Genomic DNA, 25278 nt, shown 5'->3' on the forward strand with positions numbered 1-25278 from the left:
ATAGGGGTGCTCAGTGGAGGAAAGATTCACTGTGAAACTGATCACTTACCATCTGTTTCCTTGACCTCTTCAATCCAAATGTTTTCAGATTGCTCAGCTCATAGCCTCAACCCAACCAGCCAGAAGGGCCCAAAGAGTACAGAGGAGGAACATGAACCACAAGAGCACCTGAGCTTGCAGAGGAAGGAGCAGAACAAGAGAGGAAGCCCCACAAGGGTGGGCGTGTCTACACTCTCCATCTCCCCAGCACCTTCTTCCGGGCCCTCATTACCTCCCTGTTCCTCAGGCTGTAAATGAGTGGGTTGAGCCTTGGCACAGAGATGGTGTAGAAGGTGGAGATGGCTCTGTCTCCCGCTGGTGTTCTAGCAGAAGCCTTCTGCATGCAGTTAAATATGCCTCCCCCATAGTAAAGGCCCACCACAGCCAGGTGGGAGGAGCAAGTGGTCAGAGCCTTCTGTTTCCCTTCAGTAGAAGGCATGCTAGTCACAGCCGTGAGGACTCGGGCATAGGAAGCCACAGTGATCCCCAGAGGCAGCAGCAGCATGACCACACAGCAAGCATAGATGAAGCCCTGGAAGAGCGAGGTGTCAGCACAAGAGAGCCTCAGCAGGGTGGGGATCTCACAGAAAAAGTGATCCACCTGTAGAGAGCCGCAGTAGGGGAAGCTGAAGACCACGCCCACGTCAATCACGCTGTTGGCCACTCCAACCATCCAGGACACCAAGGTCATCAGACAACAGGTCTTCCAGTTCATGAGCACAGGGTACCGCAGGGGGTGACACACTGCCACGTACCTGTCATAGGCCATGACCGCCAGGAGGAAGCACTCAGCTCCTCCTACCATGACCACTGAGAAGACCTGAGCTGCGCAGCCACCCTGAGAGATGAACTTACTGCCCAAGAGGAAGTTGGCTGTCATCTTGGGTACTACCGTGCCATTCAGGGTCAGGTCCAAGATAGAGAGCTGGCTGTGAAAAAAGTACATCGGGGTGTGCAGGCGCCTATCGGCTTGTCTGAGCTGGAGGAAGAGGATGTTGCCAGCCAGGGCGGCAGCAGAGGCCAGAAGGACAAGGGAAAAAAAGGAAGAAGTCATATGGTGAGTAGCTGAACAGACCCAAAAGGATGAAATCCGATAGGGAGGTGTGGTTCCAGACATCCATGGCCTTGGCCCTGAAGAAAAAATAGAGGAGCAAGCATAAGAACAAAGCAACTTGCCTGGCATCTGCATCATACAAGGAAAATAACTGCCTCCTGTTTCTTCTACAGGGCAGTGCCCAGCGCACTGTCATAGCCCCATTCTTTCCTTCTGCAGTGAATATCCATTTGCTCTCAGCTGTCCTCAGGATTTGATCTTATTTCTCTTGAAAGACTAGGGAGGGCTTCCGTGGTGGCGCAGTGGTTGAGAATCCGCCTGCCAATGCAGGGGACACGGGTTTGTGCCCCGGTCCAGGAAGATCCCACTTGCCGCGGAGCGGCTGGGCCCGTGAGCCATGGCCGCTGAGCCTGTGCGTCCGGAGCCTGTGCTCCACAACGGGAGAGGCCACAACAGGGAGAGGCCCGCGTACCGCAAAAAAAAAAAAAAAAAAAAAATCTACAAACAATAAATGCTGGAGAGGGTGTGAAGAAAGGGAACCCTCTTGCACTGTTGTGGGAATGTAAATTGATACAGCCACTATGGATGGAGGTCCCTTAAAAAACTGAAAATAGAACTACCATATGACCCAGCAATCCCACTATGGGGCATATACCCAGAGAAAACCATAACTCAAAAAGACACATGCACCCCAATGTTCATTGCAGCACTATTTACACTAGCCAGCTCATGGAAGCAACCTAAATGTCCATCGACAGACGAATGGATAAAGAAGATGTGGTACATATATACAATGGAATATTACTCAGCCATAAAAAGGAACAAAATTGGGTAATTTGTAGGGATGTGGATGGACCTAGAGACTGTCATACAGAATGAAGTAAATCAGAAAGAGAAAAATGAATATCGTATATTAATGCATATATATGGAATATAGAAAAATGGTACAGATGAACCAGTTTGCAAGGCAGAAATACACAGACATAGAGAACAACATATGGACAGCAAGGGGGGAAAGGGGGATTGGGGGTAGGATGAACTGGGAGATTGGGATTGACATATATACACTAACTAATATGTATAAAATAGATAACTAATGAGAACCTGCTGTATAGCACAGGGAACTCCACTTTGCTGTACTGTAGAAACTAATACAACATTGTAAAACAACTATACCCCAATAAAAACAAAGTGGGGGGGTGGTGTAGAGTGAAATTCTCCCCCAAGTATTGAATGTATCTTTCTGGGTATATTTTGTGCATTTAAAAACCAGTACATACATAAATCCCTTCCCCATGTTTACACAAAAGTTAGAACACTATAAACACTGTTCTACACCTTGATTTTCTAATTTTTAGTTTTTTATTTTAAAATATATATAATGTATACAAGAGATTTATATATGTAGTGTTTCTTTGCTAACTTCCTGAGATGGAAATTAGACAGCTGATTTTCTGCCTTTTTCATTTTAAAATATATCCATTTAAAGTTATGAATTTCCCACTAAGCATAGCTTTACCTATATTCCACAAGTTTGGACATGTCATATCTTTGTTATCTCTCTTTTCAAAATATTTTAAAATTTACATTGTAATTTCTTATTTAACTCTTGGGTTACTTAGAAGCTTATCCCTTAATTTCCATATATACGAATATACTGTTGACCTGAAACAAATAGACTCCAGATATTTCTCCAGCAAAGATAGATTTATTCAGGATCAGCAGAAAATTGCAATTCAAGGTCTGCTACGATGGGGAGCCATATGCAAGTGCCCTAACAGCAAGGGAAGGAGAAACTTTTTTTGTTTTAACATCTTTATTGGAGTATAATTGCTTTACAATATTGTGTTAGTTTCTGCTGTATACAAAGTGAATCAGCTATACATATAAATATATCCCCATATCCCCTCCCTCTTGGGTCTCCCTCCCACCCTCCCTATCCCACCTCTCCAGGTGGTCACAAGTTGGGAGGGGTAGAGCAAACAGAATCCACAGCTTTTCATCTGCTGAGTCCTTGTCAGGAAAGAAGTTTTTCTTCTTCCTGTTGGGCTCTGCTATCATGGAAGGGCATGAGAGCTCCCCCTTCTTGTCTCACAGCTCTATTTAATTGAATTTTCTGTTTACTAATTTTTCATAATACATATAAATGGATTTTCTAGTTTTGTTTATTTGTCAATTAATTTCTAGTGTAATACTAAAAGAATATTGAAATCTGATTTCAAGGCTCTGAAATATGTCAAGACTTGCTTTATGGAACAGCATGTGATCAATTTTGGCAACTGTTGGGTATGCACTTGAAGAGAATGTGTATTTTGTAGTAGTTGGGTATAATTTTCTACTTATACCCACTAGGCCAAGTTGCTACTCTAGTTGTTCAAATCCTCCATATCCTTACTGGTATTTTTGTTACTGTATTCTAAAGTTACTAAGACATGTGTGCAAAAATCTCACATTATGTTGTGAATTTGTCTATTTCCACGTTTAGTTCTTTCAAGTTTCCCTTTATATAACGCCACATTGTTAGATACATATAATTTTTTTAATTTAAAAAAATTTTTAATTTTTAAATTTTTTTACAGTAGTCCTTATTGTTTATCTATTTTAAATATAGCAGTGTGTACATGTCAGTCACAAACTCTCAATCTATCCCACCCCTCCACCCTTCCCCCCATAACCGTAAGTTAATTTTCTAAGTCTGTGAGTCTGTTTCTGTTTTGTAAATAAGTTCATTTGTATCATTTTTTTAGATTCTGCATAAAAGCAATATCATATGATATTTATTTTTCTCTGTCTGACTTACTTCACTTGATATGATAATCTCCAGGTCCATCCATGTTGCTGCAAATGGCAGTATTTTATTCTTTTTTTGGCTGAGCAATATTCCATTGTATATAAGTACAACATCTTCTTTATACACTCATCTATTGATGGACATTTAGGTTGCTTCCATGTCTTGGTTATTGTAAACAGAGCTGAAATAAACATTAGGGTGCATGTATCATTTAGAACCATGTTTCTTTCCAGATATATGTCCTGGAGTGGGATTGCTGGATCATACCGTAGCTCTATTTTTAGATTTTTAAGGAACCTCCATCCTATTCTCCATAGTGACTGTACCAATTTACATTCATACCAACAGTGAAGGAAGGTTCCCTTTTCTCTACACCCAGCATTTATCGTTTGTAGATTTTCTGATGATGGCCATTCTGACTGTTGTGAAGTGATACCTCATTGTAGTTTTGATTTGCATTTCTCTAATAATTAGCAATGTTGAGCATCTTTTCTTGTGCCTCTTGGCCATCTGCATGTCTTCTTTGGAGAAATGCCGATTTAGGTTTTCTGCCCATTTTTTGATTGGATTGTTTGTTTTTTGGATATTGAGCTGCATGAGTGGTTTGTAAATTTTGGAGACTAATCTCTTGTCCATAGCATCATTTGGCAATATTTTCTCCCATTCTGTGGGCTGTCTTCTCATTTTGTTGTGGCTTCCTTTGCTTGCAAAAGCTTTTGAATTAAATTCTGTCCCATTTGTTTATTTTTGTTTTTATTTCCATTACTCTGGGAGACAGATTGAAAAAGATGTTGCTGTGATTTATGTCAAAGAGTGTTTTGCCTGTGTTTTCTTCTGAGTTTTATAGTATCCAGTCTTACATTTAGGTCTTTAATCCATTTTGAGTTTATTTTTATATATGGTGTTAAAGAATGGTCATTTCATTTTCTTACATGTACCTGTCCAGTTTTCCCCTCATCATTTATTGAAGAGACTGTCTTTTCTCCATTGTATAGTCTTGCCTCTCTTGTCATAGATTAATTGACCATAGGTGCGTGGGGTTATTTTTGGACTTTCTATCCTGTTCCATTGATCTATATTTCTGTTTTTCTGCCAGTACCATTCTTTTTTGATGACTATAGCTTTGTAATGTAGTCTGAAGTCAGGGAGTCTGATTCTTCCAGCTCCGTTTTTCTTACTCAAGATTGTTTTGGCTATTCAGTGTCTTTTGTGTCTCCATACAAATTTTAAGATTTTTTTGATCTATGAAAAATGCCATTGGTAACTTGATAGGGATTGCATTGAATCTGTAGATTGCCTTGGGTAGTATAGTCATTTTAACAATATTGATTCTTCCAATCCAAGAACATGGTATATCTTTACATCTGTTTGTGTCATCTTTGATTTCTTTCATCAGCATCTATAGTTTTCAGAGTACAGGTCTTTTGTCTTCTTAGGTACATTTATCCCTAGGTATTTTATTCTTTAATGCAATGGCAAATGGGATTGTTTCTTTCATTTCTCTTTTTGATCTTTTATTGTTAGTATATGGATGTGCAACAGATTTCTGTGTATTAATTTTGTTTCCTGCAACTTTACCAAATTTATTGATGAGCTCTAGTAGTTTTCTGGTAGCATCTTTAGGATTTTCTATGTATAGTATCATGTCATCTGCAAACAGTGAGAGTTTTACTTCTTCTTTTCCAATTTGGATTCCTTTTATTTCTTTTTTTTCTCTAATTGGCTGGGCTAGGACTTCCAAAACTATGTTGAGTATAAGTGGTGAGAGTGGTCATTCTTGTCTTATTTCTGATCTTAGAGGGAATGCTTTCAGCTTTTTACCATTGAGTGTGAGGTTAGATGTAGGTTTGTCATATATGGCTTTATTATATTGAGGTATGTTCCCACTATGCCCACTTTCTGGAGAGTTTTATCATAAACAGGTGTTGAATTTTGTCAAAAGATTTTTCTGCAACGATTGAGATGATCATATGGTTTTTATTCTTCAATTTGTTGATGTGGTGTATCACATTGACTGATTTGCAGATATTGAAGAATCCTTGCATCCTAGGGATAGATCCCACTTGATCATGGTGTATGATCCTTTTAATGTATTATTGGATTCGGATTGCTAGTATTTTGTTGAGGCTTTCTGCATCTATGTTAACCAGTGACATTGGCCTATAATTTTCTTTTTTTGTGGTATCTTTGTCTGGTTTTGATATCAGGATGATTGTGGCCTCATAAAATGAGTTTGGGAGTGTTCTCTCCTCTGCAATTTTTTGGAATAGTTTCAGAAGTGTAGGTATTAACTCTTGTCTAAATGTTTGATAGACTTTGCCTGTGAAGCCATCTGATCCTGGACTTTTGTTTTTTGGGAGATTTTAAATCACAGTTTCAATTTCAGTACTTATGATTGATCTATTAATATATTCTATTTCTTCCTGGTTCCGACTTGGGAGATTGTACCTTTCTAAGAATGTGTCCATTTCTTCCAGTTTGTCCATTTTATTAGCATATAGTTGCTTAAGGTACATATAAATTTTAAATTATTTTACCTTCCTGGTTGAATGAACCTTTTATGAAATATCCCACTATATCTCTAGCTTTGCTTTTTACTTTAATGTCTGTTTTGCCTGATAGTAACATAGTTTCATCAACATTTTTTACATTGTTGGCATAGCATGTATTTGTCCATTCTTTTGCTTTATACTGTTAATACCCTTAATTTTAAGAGAATATTTTGTGTACAGTTTATGCTCTTTAAAAAATTGAGCCTGATGGGCTTCCCTGGTGGCGCAGTGGTTGAGGGTCCGCCTGCCGATGCAGGGGACACGGGTTCGTGCCCCGGTCCGGGAAGATCCCGCGTGCCGTGGAGCGGCTGGGCCCGTGAGCCATGGCCGCTGAGCCTGCGCGTCCGGAGCCTGTGCTCCGCAATGGGAGAGGCCGCGGCTGTGAGAGGCCCGCGTACTGCAAAAAACAAACAAACAAAAAAACCCCCAAAAACCCACACACTCCTTTCCACGCTCCTTCCTCCACCTGCCAAACTCTCTGTGCCTGTCCAGGCCCATCCACAACATCCTTCCTTTGAAAAGAAGGAGAACTGGAACTAACATTAGTTGAGCACCTACTATGTGCCGGGAAGGTCTTTACATGTTTTAAAAAAAATAAAATAAAAAATTGAGCCTGACAATTTTCATCATTTTTTGACATATTTAGTCCACTTACATTTAGTATGATGTCTGTGATCATTTTCTAGGGCTGCCATAACAGAATACCACAGAGTGGGTGGCTTAAACAACAGAAATTTATTTTCTCACAGCTCTGAAGACTAGAAGTCCAAGATCAAAATGTCAGCAGGTTTGGTTTCTTCTGAGGCCTCTCTCCTTGGCTTGCAGATGGCTGCCTTCTCACTACGTTTTTTCCTCTGTGTGCTTTTGCCCCTTATGTCTCTTTTGTGTGTCTAAATTTCCTCTTTTTAATAAGGACACCATTCAGATTGGATTAGGACTTGCCCTAATAGCATCATTTTAACTTAATCACATTTATTAGGCTATAGCTCCAAACATAGTCACATTCTGAGGTACTTGGGGGTTAGAGCTTCAGTGTATGAATATAGGGGGGATACAATTCAGCCCCTAACAATATCTGATATATTTCAGTTTAAACTCATAATCTTACTATTTGGTTTTTCACTTGTCCCACTTGTACTGATTTCTGCTTGCCTTATTATTATTGTTATTATTATTATTAATTAGGTAATATTTTTCATTCTTTTCTTTTCTCTAATAACTTGTTAGTTATCGTTATTTTTATTCTTCTTTTAGTCGTTACCTAGAAATTACAGCTGGCATACTTGATTACTAGTGTCTAATCCAAATATTTTTGTTACTTCCTGCTTAACATGAGGACCTCAGCACACTCTACCCATTATTTTTTGTAAAAGGCAACTCTTAGTCTTCTTACTGCACTTCTTAATGTAATCTGTCTTTTTTGATGGATGCTGTTAAATTTTTTCCTTTTGTTTTGATTATCCAGAGTTTACACTATGTATTTCTTTTCATTCACCTTGCTTTTGACTAATAGAGCTTCTATGACTTGATGTTTTCCATCACTTTTGGAAGTTTCTTTACCATTATTTTTTTCAAATATTGTTTCTGCCCTATTCTCTTTTTCCCCTCTGCTTTTGAGACTCCAGTTACATTTAAGTTAGACCTCACTGAGTCTATATGTTTCTCATGATCTTTCCCATATTTTATGTTCTTTTTCTGTGTTTCAGCCTTGATTTTTCTATTGACCTACTGCTCTCCTCACTTGTGTCTAAACTGCTCCTAAATCCATTTATTAAGTTCTTAGTTTAGTTTTTGATTTTTTTTCATTCTAGAGTTTTATTTGAATGTTTTCATAAATTATAGCTGTCTGGTGAAATTATCCATCTTCTTTGCTTTCCTCTTGAGTATAATAATAATCGTTATTTTAAAGTCTCTAAAAGGTAATGTCAATATATGAATCTCCTTTGAGTTTGTTTCTTTTTCTTCTCTCTTGATTTTTGGTCATTTTATCCTTGCCCTGGAATACCTCGTATTTTTCTTGAATGGAAAACATTATGAATTACATATTAAGAGATAGTCTGAAGCTCTGGATGATAATCTTTTCCTTCTGTCATGCAGCTAAATTGTCAGCAGATTTTAATCTAGCCTATGACCTGTAGGAAGCTGGGTCAGTATTTATGAGAATTTGTCTATTTCTGACTAATTATTATTCCTAGGGTATAGTCCTTCTGTGGTCTTAGCTGGAAACCTGGGATGTTTTTGAGGGCTGTGAACTCCAATGTCTGTCTCCCAGATCTATGAGATTACTGAAAGCTCTGCTCAGCTTTCCAGCCATTAGACCCTTTGCTGTTTAAGTCAACAAATTCCTTGAAAGAAAAAGCACCACAGAACATCCAACCCATCTCAAAATACTTCCCTTCTATCTGGGACCTCAGCCTCTCAAGTCATGGTTGCTTTGCTATTGTTATGATGCCTTCAAAAAATTTTGCTTTCTTGTATTTTATCCAACTTCTATAATTGTTCTCATTGTGAAAGTTGCTCTAATACAAATTACTCCACTATAGCTAGAAATGTTTTCTTCTTTATTTAATTTTTATTTTTAATTGTGTGAAACATTTGCCAAAACCCAAACTATAAACAAAAGTACATTCAAAGATGCCTAGTTTCTATCTGTCTTCTCCAAAATTTCTTCCTTCTTCCTATATGAAACACATTTTTATTAGTTTTTGGTTATCCATTCATTTTTCAATTTTGAAAATATAAACAAATGTATATATATACATATATATAATTATCCTCCTTTCTTACACAAGAGATAGCATACTATGTACACTGTTTTGCACTCAACATTATATCCTGAAGATCACTTCAGCATAGCAGATAGAAATACTTTGTGTTGCTTTTTACAGTTGTATAGTACTCCATCATGTGGCTATATTATAACTTGATCAGACCACCTTTAGTGAGCTTTCAATTTTTGTTATTATGAAAAAAATTTGGACATGTATGAAGTTAGAGAGAATGGTTTAATAAATGTCCATGTACCTATCACCTAGCTTTGACAATTATCAACTAATGGCCAATATTATTTCATCTGCTCTCCCACCCACTTCTCCCTGCCTCCCTCATCTATGGATTATTTGGAAACAAAAATTCAGGAATCATATAACTTCATTACATGTAAATACATTAGTGTGTTTCTCTAAAAGATAAGGAAATTAAAAATAATAATGGAATGAACATTTTAAAAGAATTTCTAACAAATATTGATATTGACATCTCATGGACATTTATGTCACAGTTACTGCTTTCTTTATAGTGTTTAAAGTTTGGGGGAGTAATTTGAATACTCTCAGACACTTGAAAAATTATTTTAGAAAATTACACTTATGCATTAAAGTAAAACAGAATACTTCTATTTATTCAAGGTAGTTTTCAAAATAAAAAAGAAGGTATCAGTTCAGACTTCCTTGTAATTTATTTGAGAAAAATTGGCATTTCAAAGACTACATCTATAGCCTTTAGAATCTTTAAAGATAAGGAATAATTGCTATTAATAGACTTTTCTCACTTCCCTACTGTGGGTCCTCAAGCCTCAAGCTATCTTGAGTTAGGATGGATCAAGGAGAAAAACACTGAATTTGGATATGAGATTCAAGTTTGATTTTTAATGGACTGGATTTAGAATACTTAAATGAGCTTTAGTCTGACCACCCAACTCTTGAATATGCATGAGATATCATGAAAAAATGGGGATGAAAGAATTGAGATGTCCTATTTAAAAGCAGTGGTTGTACAAAAATAAATGCATTTCCTTGTTTGTACAAGGTCAACTGGAGCCTGTTCAGTATAATGAATGGCAATATAGGAGATGTCACATGGCAATACAGTATATGTTTCCCAGGATGTAGACAGTAGGCTTGCAGTGATTCGTGGGAGGCTGAACTCATGGTGGATTGAGTTTTGGGGTAGTTTGAAAGGAGAAGATGTGCTCAAGCTCGATTTTGGAGAATTAGTAATGACCGAGGAAGACTAGAGGAAACAGACATAGTACAGTCGTCCCCAGGTATACATGGGGATTTACTCCAGGATCCCCTCTCCCCGGTGGATACCAAAACCTCTGCATGCTCAAGTCCTTTTTATAAATGGTTAAATTGCATATAACCTGTGCTCATCCTCCCATATACTGTAAATCATCATCATAATATTACTTAACCTAATACAATGTAGATGGTATGTGAATAGTTGCCAGTGCATGGCAAATTCAAGTTTTGCTTGTTGGAACTTTCTGGAGTTTTTTTTTTTTTCCTGAATACTTTCAATCTATGGTTGGTTGACTCTGCAGATCCAGAACCCAGAGATACAGAGGGCTGACTGTAATCTCCAATGGGGAAAAATGGTTTGAGCAAAAGTGTGGACATTGAAAACCATCAGATGTATAAGGAGGATAAGAGGAATAGGCTGAAAAGGGAGAAGAGTGGCAAATGCTCTAAGTCATGTCCTCAGCAGCCAATGTGCTGAAAACCAATTTGCTGGAACCCAATTCCATTCTCTGTTCTCTGGTCTTCCTGCCTCTCCCTCTAAGCATCCCCCTCAATGTGTTCCTTGCCTCCAGCTGAAGGAGCTGGAAGCAAGACCACACAAAGGGGTACATAAAAAAAAAACCCTGTAGGGCTTCCCTGGTGGCGCAGTGGTTGAGAGTCCGCCTGCCAATGCAGGGGACACGGGTTTGTGCCCCGGTCCGGGAAGATCCCACATGCCACGGAGCGGCTGGGCCCGTGAGCCATGGCCGCTGAGCCTGCGCTTCCGGAGCCTGTGCTCCGCAACGGGAGAGGCCACAACAGTGAGAGGCCCGCGTACCGCAAAAAAAAAAAAAACAAAAAAAAAACACCCTGTAACAAAGACACTGTTTTATGATGGTCTCATCTTATCAATAACCAGTGCTGTGGCTGGACCAGCCCTTGTGGTTCCTATTATGACTGCAACATACCCTTCAGCAATAGCCATCAGGAAACTTTGAAAAAATAGAGGTTTATTACATACGCAACACACCTGGGACCACACAGTGAGGCAGCAAGTAGAGAAAGAGAAAGAAAGAGTGGGCCTGGGGTCCTGCTTTTACAGGGGTCAAGGGTGGGGGCCTAGGACTTTAGGGGATCACTCTTTATTAGTTAATTTAAACATAAGACCATGAATTTAAATCACAGGAAGAGAAAAAAAAAAACAAGCAGCCCAAATGGCTAATTACTGAAATCAACCAGGATGTCTAAAACAAAGGAGCCTCAGTGGGGAGAGGCAGCCAGGCTCTGGCTCTTTGTCTGGCAACATGGATGGCAATGTGTTCATTCCACACAGTCTTCTTTGAAGTGGATGCCTTCAAAGAAGTGGCAATCAAAGCTTAAGTCAGGTACTTGCATTATAAAAAAACCCAAAACACAAACAAACAAACAAACAAACAAGAAAGCCACTGTCAGAGCTTATACGACAGACACCTAAAAATATAAGGATTTAGAAGAAACAAGTTTGGTGACTTAGCCATTTGGCAGGTAAAATGCCACCATATTGGTCAGTGAGAAAATTAATTAATTCTATAGGACATAAAGCCAAAAATAGAGAAACCCTAAAATTTATCATTCAACATGAGACACTCTTGAGAGTGAAAGGGAGTGCTATCCATGATTACGCTGGGACAACAGGTATAATAACTAGACCACAGGATTGTCCACAGAAACACGTGAAGGGCACTGAGCTTAGATAAACATCTAACAGGGTTTGGGAAGACACCCAGCTCCCATGCCACCATCTGACTCTCTCAAAGATGGGTGCTTTTCTTTCCCTCCCACTAGGAGGGACAGAATCGTGTTCAGTTCCCACTTTTGATTCAAGTGCAACATCTCACCCAGCGCTCTGCATACCATAGGCCTCCAGTAGACGCAGGCTGACTTCACAGGGCAGGAAAAGGACAGGTGTGGACAGCGTAGTACAGGGAGAGCCAACTGGGGCAGTCACAGGTAAAGACCCCATGTGGGCCTGGGAGGACACTGGGGAACCATTGAAATGTGTCTGTGGTGGGGGTTAGAGCACCAAGAAACTTGCCCCCCATGCCTGTGCCCTGGCTGCCCTGTGCCCCTCCCATGACCAGGTTTCCCCACACTGTCCCACTGGCCCTTCTTCTGGTCCTGTCCCCAAGCTCCCTGTTTGGTTTTCTTCAGTTATAAACTTGGGAGCTTCTGCTCCAGGGCTGGAGTTTGTGGGCTCCCCTGGGACTTCACAGCTTTCCCTTCCTCACTCAGGTTCAGTGTTAAGCACCTGCATGGGCAACGGGAGACAGTTCTGCAGCCCATGCTGGGAGGCAGCCCATGGAAGGTGGACGGGAATCAGGGGGTGGGCTCAGATACACGGATCCTGGCTCTGTCCCCATCTGCCCACCACCATCTCCTTGACTAAGTTCACTTTCTCCACACCCCTTTTGCTGAGAGGAGGCTGTTGTCTGTCTGAGGTCCACTGTCTGAGCTAGAGAGTCACAGAGAGGCTGAGGGTGACGTGGACACCCACAGCTGGGCTGAGAGGTTGGTGGGAGCTGAGGAAGGAGGTCAGAGCTGAAGGGCTCCTCTCTGACCCCTCTGACCCAGTAAGTGCAAACAAAGAAAGGAGGCTGAAGTGATTTTGAGGCTGGAATCTCCTTCACAGGGTATTTGCTGAGTTTATTTTCTTCCAGGGAACCCACCTTTAGGTGAGGGTCTTTACCTGTTACCCGCCTCTCTCCTTTTTGCAGTTCCTATTACTGATTGCTGGTTATTTCGCATTTCTATTTATCAGCATTTTCTCTTCCTGTTATTTTCTGCCTCTGTTAGTTTTTATTTTCTTTTGGGGGGATAAGGCAGTGGGCATATATCTTCTAGTGTTATGCCTCTTCTCACTCTTTCTTCCAGTCCTCTTCCTTTGATCTACTTCTCCCTTTTTCTTAACTTAGTGTCTCATTGACCTTTTTCTTTTCTCTTTCCCTCTGTCTGGATTGGGGGGCCACAGTGATGGGTTGAAGAGTTTTCTAAAGCAGGAAGACAAAGGATGAGTGGAGAGAGATGCAGGTAAAGAGGCAGGGAGGAGAGGGGAGGTAGAGTCGCTTTTTCCCCAAAAGGTGACTTGTTTTATGGTGACATTTCTAGGAAGAAAAATGAACTTGCTAACTAAACACCCAGAGAAAGGAATGATGTTATAGTGCAAGAAATGAGCATGTGAGATGCCAGAATAATTTCTTGAATTGTTTTGCATAATACAATTACTCATTCAACAAATATGTGCTGAGAACACAATATATACCAGGCACTGTCCTAAGAGCCTGAGATCCCACCATGTGCAAAAGTGGCATCAGTGAATATAGGTTTTAGTTGAGAAATTAGGAGTATAACAAAATTCATGTGAATTAAATGTAGCATGCCCAATGGTGTTTAGCGCAATGAGAAACATGAGGCAGGTTAGGAATGAGAAGGAAAAAAGGATTTCAACTCTAAATAGATGTGGAGGAAGGCCTGGATAAGAAGGTGAGGAGCAGGTAAGGGAACAAGGTGGAATATACCTGGGGAGAGTCTTATACGAGGAGGTAAGAACAAGCCTTGCATCCGCCTGCTCTGTTGGAGGAACGGAAGGGAGGCCAGTGAGACTTGAGTGGAGGAAATTCCAGGGAGAGCAGAACATACATCCTTTTGCCTATGGATGCTCCAGCAATATCTATAGAGACGGCTGTCCTTTCTCTGAGAAATTGAATTGCTTTTGCCCGTTTGTCAGCATAGCGTATACAGAAGTAGAAATACAATGTTGCACATGAAACATTTAATGCCATAAACCAATGTTACCTCAAAAAAAAAAAAAAGCAAGCAGCAAAAAGGATAGCAACAACAATGACAAAAAGATTAGTTGGGGAGAAATATTTGACAAAGGACTTGTAGCTGGACTAAATAAAGAACTTATCAAAACCTAATATTTTAAAAAGTTGTCCACATTAACAGAATTAAGGGGGGTGGAAATCACATGATCATCTCAATTGCTGCAGAAACAGCATTTGACAAAATTTAGTACCCTTTCATGATAAAAACATTCAACAGACTAGGAATAAAAGTAAACAGGTGGGGCCTCCCTGGTGGCGCAGTGGTTGAGAGTCCGCCTGCCGATGCAGGGGATACGGGTTCGTGCCCCGGTCTGGGAGGATCCCATGTGCCGCGGAGCGGCTGGGCCCGTGAGCCATGGCCGCTGGGCCTGCGCGTCCGGGGCCTATGCTCCGCAACGGGAGAGGCCGCAGCAGTGAGAGGCCCGCATACCGCAAAAAAAAAAAAAAAAAAAAAAAAAAAAAGTAAACAGGTGGATGGTTAAACAAACTGTGGTACATTTATACCATGGAATATTACTCAGCAATTTAAAAAAAAGAAATACTATTGATATAACTGGAATGGATCCCAAGGCAATTATGCAGAATAAAAAAGCCAATCTCTAGAGGCTACATATTGTCTTATTGCATTTATATAGCATTCTTTTTTTTTTTTTTTTTTTTTGCGGTATGCGGGCCTCTCACTGCTGTGGCCTCTCCCGTCGCGGAGCACAGGCTCCGGACGCGTAGGCTCAGCGGCCATGACTCACGGGCCCAGCCGCTCCGCGGCACGTGGGATCTTCTCAGACCGGGGCACGAACCCGCGTCCCCTGCGTCGGCAGGCGGACTCTGAACCACTGCGCCACCAGGGAAGGCCCTATATAGCATTCTTGAAGCAACACAATTAGAGACAGAGAATAGATTAGTGGTTGCCAGGGGTTAGGGATGGGAGACAGGAGAACTTAGCGGGGTTGTATGTGGCTATAAAAGAGTAGCCCAAGGGAGTCTTGTGGTGATGGAACAGTTCTGTATCTTGATTGTGACACTTTCATGAAGCTACACATGTGATAAAATTGCTATATATCAGGTCCTGGGTCAGGAAGGGGCAGCTGTGAAGCTGTTACCTGTCACGGGGTGGGGGTCGACTGTGGCCCGGTGCCATCTCTTAGATCCTCCCCTGTCCCCTTAAAAAAAAAAAAAAAGAAGTAGTGAGTCAAACAAAGAATCATGCCTCTTGAGAACTAGGTAAATTTAAATCTTGGGTAGCCTAATAGACAATGTTCAATCATGACATTGAAAAAACATGCAGTTGTGGTGTGCTGTGTTTTCATTTTTATTTGTCTCTAAGTGTTCTGCAGTTTCCCTTGTGATTTCTTCATTGATCCATTGGTTGTTTAAGATTGTATTGTTTAGTTTCCACAAATTAGTGAATTAAAGTTTTACTTCTGTTATTGAAAAAAAAAGAATAATGATGTACATATTAAATTAAGGCAAATTATATAAGTTTAAATAGTGAGCTGATTCCAGTGTAAATAAAGAATGAGAAAATGAATGTGCTGGGGAAAAAAATTGCTATATAGAGATATGGAGAAATCTGAATAAACTCTATGGGTTGTACCAATATCAATTTCCAGTTTTGTTACTGCACTATACTTATACAAGATGTCATCATTGGGGAGAGCAGGTGAAAGGTACATGAGACCTCCCTGTATATTTCTTTGCAGCTTTATGTGAATCTATAATTATTTCAAAATATTTTCTTTCTTCCTTCCTTCCTTTCTTTCTCTCTTTCTTTGAGCCCAGATTCCAAATTAACATTCTAAGAAGCTAATGCTCTAATGTGTAGATAGTAAGAGCCCTGCTAATGTCAGGGGCTGTGGTCAGTTCATGATTCCATGTGGTTTTACAGACATTTTCTAATCCACACTGAGGACCTCACTGTGGAGCAGTGATAGGGCCTGTTAATAAAATGACTGAGTGGAAGGTCGTGTTATTAAAACACGAAATACTCAGCTAAGGCCAATCTCTGCAGGCCCATGAGGCCTGAAAGACACACACATTGGTTGAAAAGCAGACAGCTATACAAAGTTATAAAAATCACACCACAATCTTTACATTAAGATTTAACATAAGCACAAGGAATAAAGCCACCGAATGCAGCAGTAATCCCAGAGTATTGGTTACCCTCTTCTCTTCGAATCTCCCATCCAAACTCAGAGCCCTAGGGACAGAAATCAGGCTACTTTTGTCTTCTAGAATTTGAGCCAACCATTCAAATGAGGTTTTGGAAATTTTAATAACATAAAAATCTAAGTTTAGAGCAATGACGTGCAGATGGACCTGATGCCTGGCAAGAGTGACCTTCCACAGACGGAGGTAGGCAGCGGGAGCCGGGAGCCATCCCCGAACCCCCGCACCGGAGCCCTGCCACAGCTCGACCAGGACGGCCCAATGGAGGAGGAGGAGGCCCAGCCAACGGCGGAGCCGCAGGGAGACAGAGGCCTTGCTAACCGGCCCAGCTCTGGGGAGTAGCCAGGCCAGATCGCCAGCCCTGGCTTGGAGAAGGTGGGGGAGGGGGGAGGGGGGATACGACGAGAAAGACTAGGAATTTGATGACTGGGAGGACCACTGCGACTCTCTGGCAGAGGAGCAGCTGAGTGGTGCAGGCTGTAGAGTTTCAGCAGCCCTTGGAGGAGACAACGTGTTTCTGAGAACCTCCAGAGTAAGAGAAGCAGCTCTGGATGGCGGGTTTCAAATGCGTTATGAAAACACCTCTTTTGATCAGTTGGCTTTTGGGGAAAAGCTTTTTTCACTTATGGTTGGCAATCGTTTGACCGAAGAACTCGGCTGTGATTAGATTATTGATATGATACAGAGTAGCTAAGTGATTTGGGAGAGACCCAGCGTTCCACTGTCTCTCGGGTTCTTTCCAAATAGGTCCGTGCCAATGGAAAACTTGATCTTAAAAAAATTTTTTTTTCTAATTAAATTAAATTAATTAATTAATTTATTTATTTATTTTTGCAGAGTAGAATAGGGCAGGGACAGCACAGTTATGAAAAAGGAAGATAATTGGTAAAGAAAAAGGCTGGGGCTTCCCTGGTGGCGCAGTGGTTGAAAGTCCGCCTGCCGATGTAGGGGACACGGGTTCGTACCTCAGTCCGGGAAGATCCCACATGCCGCGAAGCGGCTGGGCCCCTGAGCCCTGGCCGCTGAGCCTGCACGTCCGGACCCTATGCTCCGCAACGGGAGAGGCCACAACAGTAAGAGGCCTGCGTACTGCAAAAAAAAAAAAAAAAAAAAAGAAAGAAAGAAAAAGGCTGTTAGTACTGTTGAATCCTGTTTTCAAGAATGTCCTAAAACACCTACGGCTTTGACTTTGTTATTGATCCAGATTATTTTCCTTGCATTGGGGAAAATATCTTTCATATGTAAGGGATGGTTTTGCAAGAATAAGTCATGACCAAGACAAACTACCAGCACAAGAGCCCACTGTATTAGTTGCATGACAAAGAGTAACTAATTTGTCCAATTAAAGACACGATCTCTTTGAGTTATTTGGACTGAAAGCATTTTTATTTATTTATTTGCCACACCGCGAGGCTTGCGGGATCTTAGTTCTCCGACCAGGGATTGAACCCGCACCCTGAACAGTAATATCGCCGAGTCCTAATCCCTGGACTGCCAGGGAATTCCCTTGTCTGAAAGTATATGGAGAAGACTTTGAAGATTCCACTTTGTGATCTATCCAAGCTGTGGTTATCAAAGGCTAAATTTTTAGTGTAAGATAAATTGAGTATTCTTCAGTATCCCTAAAGGATAATCAAGCTCCCAAAGAAATATGTATTGTGTGTGCTATGTCTTAAAATATGTTTCCAAGATCATCTGAAATTTTGCTTGTACTTGTATCTTAATCATTTAGATAGCTATTGTGATCTATAATTCAAGAAAATACCTTGCCTTGACTATTTTTAAAAGTCAAATTTAAGACGTCCTTAAAAAAGTTTCAAATTTGAGACATTAAAATGTATGTGAAAGTACAAGAAAACAAACTATTTCTAACATCCTTATACTCTAGAGAAAGTGTTTTACTTGCGCTCTTTTTTTTCATTTAACTTTACAGGTAAAAAAGACTGTTTCAACTTCATAATGTAAGAACTGTTAAGTGAAAATTGTCAAGTAAAAAGAAAGCCCTACATCTAAAAGACTTTATGAATACTCATGTCCGTCAACACTTAAAGGTTTTAAACCTGCCCAGAAATCCCCCTCAGTATCTGAAGTTTCCTCAGTCTCCTTCTGTAGTTAAGCTTGTTATTGGTTATGCACTGGCATTCGAGGTAATTTTTTTTTTTAAAAAGCACAATTCAAGTCTGTATCTGAAGCAAAATCACTCACTGATGCAGGTAAAAATCAACAGAAAACCAAACTGGAGATTAGTTCACCAAATAGTGATGGTTGTCTCTGAGTTTGGGGCTTGCAGATGAATTTTTTTCTATATACTTTTCTTGGATTTGCTATTTTTTAAGAAGTGGGTTTTTATAATGCGGGGCGGGGGGGGGGTGTCTCTGTACAGTGTGCAGTCAAGCGTGTTTTGTCAAGACCCCGTACCTCCATACCTCCAGCTAGAACATTTGTTTCAAGGGTGGAAACATCAGGCAACAGAACTGCATGGATGGAGGCTTCTGAGACCGCCAAGGCGGTCACTGATGAACCACTTCTGAATGTGTCGGTGTTATTTGCCAAAAAATGTTATGGGTTAAACAAAAAAGAATTGGGAGGAAGTAGTGCAGTGTTTCCCATTCCTTTTTTTAATTCGTAAAAACAACACAAGCTCACGGGTAAAACAAAACAAAACAAGTGATAGTGTAGAAGGCTTCCCCTGCGTCCACGCCCACTCCCCCAAAGTGAACTGCCAGAGTGACTTCTTGAGTATCCTTCCCAAAAACATTGTGTGCTTCTGTGCTTCGTGAATCCTCCTTTGTCAGAGCGCTCGCAGAGCGCAGATTCCACGCCGGTGGCTCTGGGCAATCTAATTCTGCTAGTTGGAGTGTGGTTCTGCTGACCTGTAGACCCACCCCTACAACTGATTTCCCACAGGACCCTGCGGATGTTATCTAAATTGAAAAATAGCTCCCAAAACGTGTTTAAAGTCAGGGTAGCGTGGCCGAGCGGTCTAAGGCGCTGGATTAAGGCTCCAGTCTCTTCGGGGGCGTGGGTTCGAATCCCACCGCTGCCAGCTTGTTTATCCCTTTTTTCCCCCCCATTCATCACAAAAAGGATTATGCAAATTGGACGCTCAACTACGGGCCCCGCCTTCACTCGGAGCATGGGACTTCGTTCACCAGCCTGCTGAGATATATCTCAGCTCAGGGCGCGCCGAAGTCCCAGATCTCAAGTTGGGTGGCTTAAGGTCTCTACGGGGGCCCGAGGATGATTGAGGAACCCAGCGCTGTAGATGCTGGTTCTCCCCTCCCTGGAAAACCGGGAGAGGTGATGATGGGATGTCCTGAACTGGGACCAAACTTACTCCAAAGTAATAAATTTCAAAAAGCTAAAAGGAGATACAGCCTCTAGCTAACCTTGTTTCCGCCCGGTTTCGAACCGGGGACCTTTCGCGTGTTAGGCGAACGTGATAACCACTACACTACGGAAACAGGCCCGCTATACACCTTTCGTAATACTCCTGAAAATCTCTAGTTAGGAAAACTTCTTGTGAGTACGGTGCATACACAGCTCTATGGTGGTGAAACAATGGTGCCACGATCCAGATCATTGGAAACGCCCACAGAAGGCTCTGCACCCAACCTCTCACCGGCAAGCTGCTCACCCACTCTTCTACCTGCATTTCTTTCCCATCCCGGAACTCTTGGTGATGCCCACTGCCCGTCCAGGACGGAAACTGTCCACATAACAAGAAATTTTCAGAAGGTAAAATGAAAAAAAAAAAGAGAAAAGCGGGCTCGTCCGGGATTTGAACCCGGGACCTCTCGCACCCAAAGCGAGAATCATACCCCTAGACCAACGAGCCACCCGATAGAATAACACCTGGTTCAATCCTTGATATGCTGCTATGTAGAGTCGTTTAATCGCTGAGAAAGTGAACATTTTTTTCTGGTATAATGAAAGCGTTCTCTGGATCTCCGAGTCTCTCACGCCCAACCTGTCCCTGTTCGACCGTCATCGCGTCAGCTGTTAACTCTCAGCGGTAGATAGTTCGCTCAGCATAAAAGCTCGGTATCCCTTGGCCCCTCTGAGATCTCCTGGAATCCAAATGAGCGCCTCATTGCTAAGGCTACTCGGGCAGCAGGCAGGGGCATCCTTCCACTTTGGGGACTCCTCCTCTCCCAGGGGAGCCCAAATAAGGCGCAAGTCTGGAGGCCCAAGGGCAGAGTACAGAAGCCGGGAGAGCCGGGGGTCTCCTGGAGAGAACCGGGAGCCGGGCTTGTAGTGGAGGCGGGATGGACTAGGTCCCGAGCCGCGACAGACGAAATGAAACCTGGGTAGTTCCTTCCTATGAAGCGCCTGGTAAGGGCAGGAGGGGGGGCTGGGGGGGGGGCTTTTCTTTATCGTTTTATGAAAATGTTAAAAACAACATATACTTATTTGCAAAATATTCAGGAAGTGTACGGAAGTGAGAAATGAGAAGCATAAATGAGATGGCCAGGAACCCCGCTCCCTCAAAGGGGGACCGACCACGGTAGTTGGTGCGCAGCCCCCCGAGGCTAGCATCGGTGCGCGCACGCACACGCACACACGCGGCGCCCTAGCTGCGTTCTCCCGGGATCGCCCCAGAACAGTCACCCGCCCAGTGAACGAGAGGCCCGGGCTGTGCGGGCGCTTTCCTCCTCCAATTCCACTGGGTTATTTAGTAGTAAAAAGCAGTGATTCCTGGGATCACTGCTTTCAAAGTTCACGAAAATCCACTCAGAGTGGACCCAAAAGTTTATTTTTGTGCCACCAGCAGAGAAATTCCCTACACGGATGGCTGTTACAAAAGAGGGAGACGAATGGTGGTTAACCTACTCCGAGGGGAAAAAAGTGCTATTTTTTCCATTGCCACTCTCCGAGATCTTGCTCAGCCCTCTGACCTGACCTCTCTACTCGTTGCCGCTCCTCCTCTCGGCCTCTTCCTTGGAGACCACGAGGCTAACGCACTCCATCCCCACCTGCTGTGGTCTTCCCCTCCTCCCGTGCGCACTCTGCGTTGGGTGGGCTCTCCTCTGCTTCCGGCGGCTGTGCGTCCTTGGCCTCCCAGTCACTACCGCCTCCGTGTTGTAAGCATTCGCTTCTCTTCTCTGTGGAATTATATAGAGAAGTGCAAACAAATGTCCACACTCGTGACACCTGGACCTAAAAAGTGTAACTTTGTCACATTCGCTTCCAGTCTTTTTTTAAAACAACTATTTAGTTTTCCTTTTAACAAACAAAAAACAGTAATACATGCTGACCTTCTGACTTATTTATTCTGTTAACGGAAGTCAAGTGTACAAAATGACCCTAAATCCTCAGTGAACATGGGGCCCCCTGCCCAATGGGCAGAACCAGGCCCGCTAGAGGTCTCGGGCGCCCGCCCGCCCGCCCGCCGTGGCCTTCGCGGGCATGACCCATCCGGGGGGCCTTGGCAGAAGCAGAGCCCTGACTAGGCCCCGCCGCGTCATCCGAGAGCGCTGGAGCCCTCTCTCCAGCGGATGAGGACCCTCAGAAAAGCCCTGAGCGAGTCGCCATCCCACGTGAGGTCTAGCTTGGATCAGCTTTCGATAACAGAACCCGGGCCTCCTTCTCACCAGAAGAGAGAAAACCGCTCGCGGGAACCTGGGTAGACGCCCAGGAGGGGAGAATGAGGTGAGTGGGGGGCGTGGCAGAGGAGATACCCACTTCCCTCCCTCACACAAGCCAGCTCCCATCCAAAGAGGCAAGCTTTCCATCAAGACCCGAAGGGACTCGCCCCACACGGGCACGCTGAGGCACCTGCGCGTCCCGGACTCCCGGGATTCTTCAACTACTATGTGACTGCCCTACTGGAAGGCCACCTCATTAAAGAAGCCCCTGCGGGGACCAATGGCAAGCTACGCGGGGTCTTAAACATCGCTCCACTCTCGACTAAAATAGTAGATTCCCAGGGGGCGGGGGCGGGGGCGGGAGGGCTTTCACAGGTGATCCCCCAAGCAACGCAGAAAGAATTAGAGACCAGGGCAAGCCCCTGGCCGAGTGGAGCGACAGGAAGGGAACGGAAAGACCCGCCGTGAACTCGCGGAGAGGGCGCGCATAAGGAAGCGAGAGAGGGGTCGCGGGGGAGAAGGCGCGCGGGGCCAGCAGAACCTGTGATCTCAAAGCGAGGGACGCAGTGGGTCTGGATCTTCGCGAGAGTAGACGGGAGGGAGGGACCGAAGGGTGCCAAGCATTTAAGGGGCACTCGAGGGGCAAAAACACGTAATGGCGGAAATTCGTGTTGGGGTATGCATTTTCAGCTCTTCAGAAGAGAGGGATGGAAAAATATTGTAGCAGGCCCCAGCGAGATTTGAACTCGCGACCCCTGGTTTACAAGACCAGTGCTCTAACCCCTGAGCTATGGAGCCAACTGCGAATCGCCTTTCTGCGCACGAGTACTTGACACCGCTCTGGTCACCGCGCAGCCGCAGACACTGGTCACCGCGCAGCCGCAGACACCAACATGCAGGAGTTAAGTGACGACAGGCGGGTCCCACGTCCCTCGACCAGTGAGCGCCCCGTCCGGCTGCCGCCACCTCAGCTGCGGCGTCAGTGTCAGCGTCGCGGGCCGAGCTGCAAATCCTGGGAGAGAGCCCAGAGGAGACAGGGCGGCGTTGCGCCCTCTGGGGAGCGGAAGCTGTGAAAGATCTGGTGAGGGCGGGGCGCGCTGCGGGAGGGGGCGGGGCCACCAATGGGCTGAATACGAGGAGGACCCGGGGTCTTCCGCACGGCTTTGGGGTCTGGGGCGAAAACTTGTTGAGGATAGAGGTCCTATGACAGTAGGGGTCCGAGGTCGTGGCTCTGAGAGGAGGGCTAGAGGAAGGGTGTCAGTATGCCTGTCCTGAGAGGAATACAGGTCTGGGCTGGGTGGGTGATCAGGAGGGAAAGATTTGTAGAGAAAGGTGGGAAAATCAAAATGTCGATGTGTGAAGGACTGGAACGGGACAGGAGGTCCCTAGCCCCTACCGCAACTTACGGCAAATTAGGAAAAGGAAATCCTTAGGGGCTCGTCTTGAATTTTGGGAGAGCTGGTTCCATCGGGGCCCCCAAAAGGGCCCACGGGGCAAAGGGAAGTGATTGAGAGCCCAGGTGAGGGACAGGAGCCCGGAAATGGTCAGAACCTACGGCTGTAGTTGGTGGAACTTGGTCTGATGGCCCAACCCACCCTTTGGTCCCTGCAAGGTCAGATGACTTAGGTCACTGGGTGGCCAGGCCAGAGGAAGGTCCCTACGTGCCCTCTTGTCTGGATGCTGAGGAGTGGTGCGAGGGTCTAGTTTCAAGGATGTGGGTTTTCATGTCTCAGCAGCTCACAAGGATCTAGGACCAATGAATGGATGGAGTCAGAAGGAACCCAAGTTAGGCCAGTCATTGCTCTCAGAGGCCCAGACATCTCAGAGATCTTATGATGGTCAAAGGATGGGAGAGGAAAATGCACACACACAGGCATACTCTCACACCAGCCTTGTGACATCCTAAGTCACTGCACCACCCTAGTGACCAAGAGAGAACATCTGTCGTACTGTCCATGTGTAATTGTTATGTAACTGTTGTTCCATCTCTTCGAATTTGTATATATCTACATGGTTATTCTGCAAACTCTGATAGACACACAATCACATTCACAAACACAAAAGCTGAAAATATAAACACAGCCATCCCTGCAGTGCCCAGACCTGAACCTACAGTCACCCTACCTTCTGTGACCTGTAATGTGTTGCAGTACTTCAGCACAGTTGTTAGATGATATAAAGGGTAATTGTGCTACTCAATCCAAAAGCCATACAAGCCTGGATAACATTAAGGCTTGATGATAGCATTAGGCAATTTAATTAATAAGTGAATGTTAGAAATGGATTTTCCTTGTGGAAATCAGTGGTATCCAAATACATGGATTAGCTAAAGTGTTCTAGAGCTACTCCCTATGTATGAACACCACATAGGGTTCATCCTCTGGGATGCTGCTATAGGCTGGACTCTTCAGTGGTCCTGTCCCCAGCCCATAGGACACTGGATTCTGACTGCCTAGTGCTATATCTCTGGATTGCCTCTAGAAAAGTTTCATGCCTGCCCCGACAAGAACATCTCTCTTACCGTCCCTTGTATGCAAAGTGTGCTTGAAGTATCTCAGGGACAGAGCATGGAAACTCCAAGATGCTTGCAGATCAGACTGTTTGATGGTCACTGCCCCTGCATGCCAACATGTCTATCTAAACAATGTGTGCAGGACAGAATTAGGTCTGAGAGTGGATTTCATCTAGCTGGGTAGCTAGGTAGTGGGGGAAGGAAACCTTTGGCTTTCACCTAAATATGGGGTGGCTAATATTTTACAATTACAAATCAAAAATAGGGTGCGACCATACTGACCTATGTTTGCTTGCACCTAAACCCTATACGCATGCTCATAAATGCCCTCTCCAAAATCCACACGGCCCCGCCCCCCGTTCCTGAGATCTGAGATATAAACACACATGCAAACGTTCCTCACACAGATAAACACACATGCTCACCCAGTCTGGCAGAAACCTTTGCTCATAACTGTGCTCTTGCATTCAGACTGGGGGAGTTAAGAATGAGCCAATGGGCTTCCCTGGTGGCACAGTGGTTGAGAGTCCGCCTGCCGATTCAGAGGACGCGGGTTCGTGCCCCGGTCCGGGAGGATCCCCCATGCCGTGGAGCATCTGGGCCCGTGAGCCATGGCCGCTGAGTCTGCACGTCCAGAGCCTGTGCTCCGCAATGGGAGAGGCCATGACAGTGAGAGGCCCGCGTACCGCAAAAAAAGAATGAGCCAAGGCAC

General features: G+C 43.7%; 1 protein-coding gene and 1 pseudogene across 2 annotated transcripts; one reads left to right on the top strand and one right to left on the bottom strand.

Annotated features, from left to right (window-relative positions):
- Positions 1-226: 226 nt before the first annotated feature.
- Positions 227-1160, bottom strand: LOC309803956 (olfactory receptor 2M7-like; the record flags this gene model as incomplete). The annotated part of the gene is given in 2 exon segments (XM_082620876.1): positions 227-1078; positions 1080-1160. Coding segments are annotated over 2 exon segments (933 nt in total).
- A 12711-nt stretch (positions 1161-13871) lies between these two features.
- On the top strand, positions 13872-17133 carry LOC309805329 (EP300-interacting inhibitor of differentiation 1-like; annotated as a pseudogene). The gene is made up of 3 exons: positions 13872-13889; positions 16596-16841; positions 16882-17133. The product of its transcript is annotated as an EP300-interacting inhibitor of differentiation 1-like (transcript).
- The last annotated feature ends 8145 nt before the right edge of the window (positions 17134-25278 follow it).

Source organism: Mesoplodon mirus (genome assembly GCF_964341445.2).
Source record: "Mesoplodon mirus genome assembly, chromosome: 5".
Lineage (NCBI taxonomy): Eukaryota > Metazoa > Chordata > Mammalia > Artiodactyla > Ziphiidae > Mesoplodon > Mesoplodon mirus.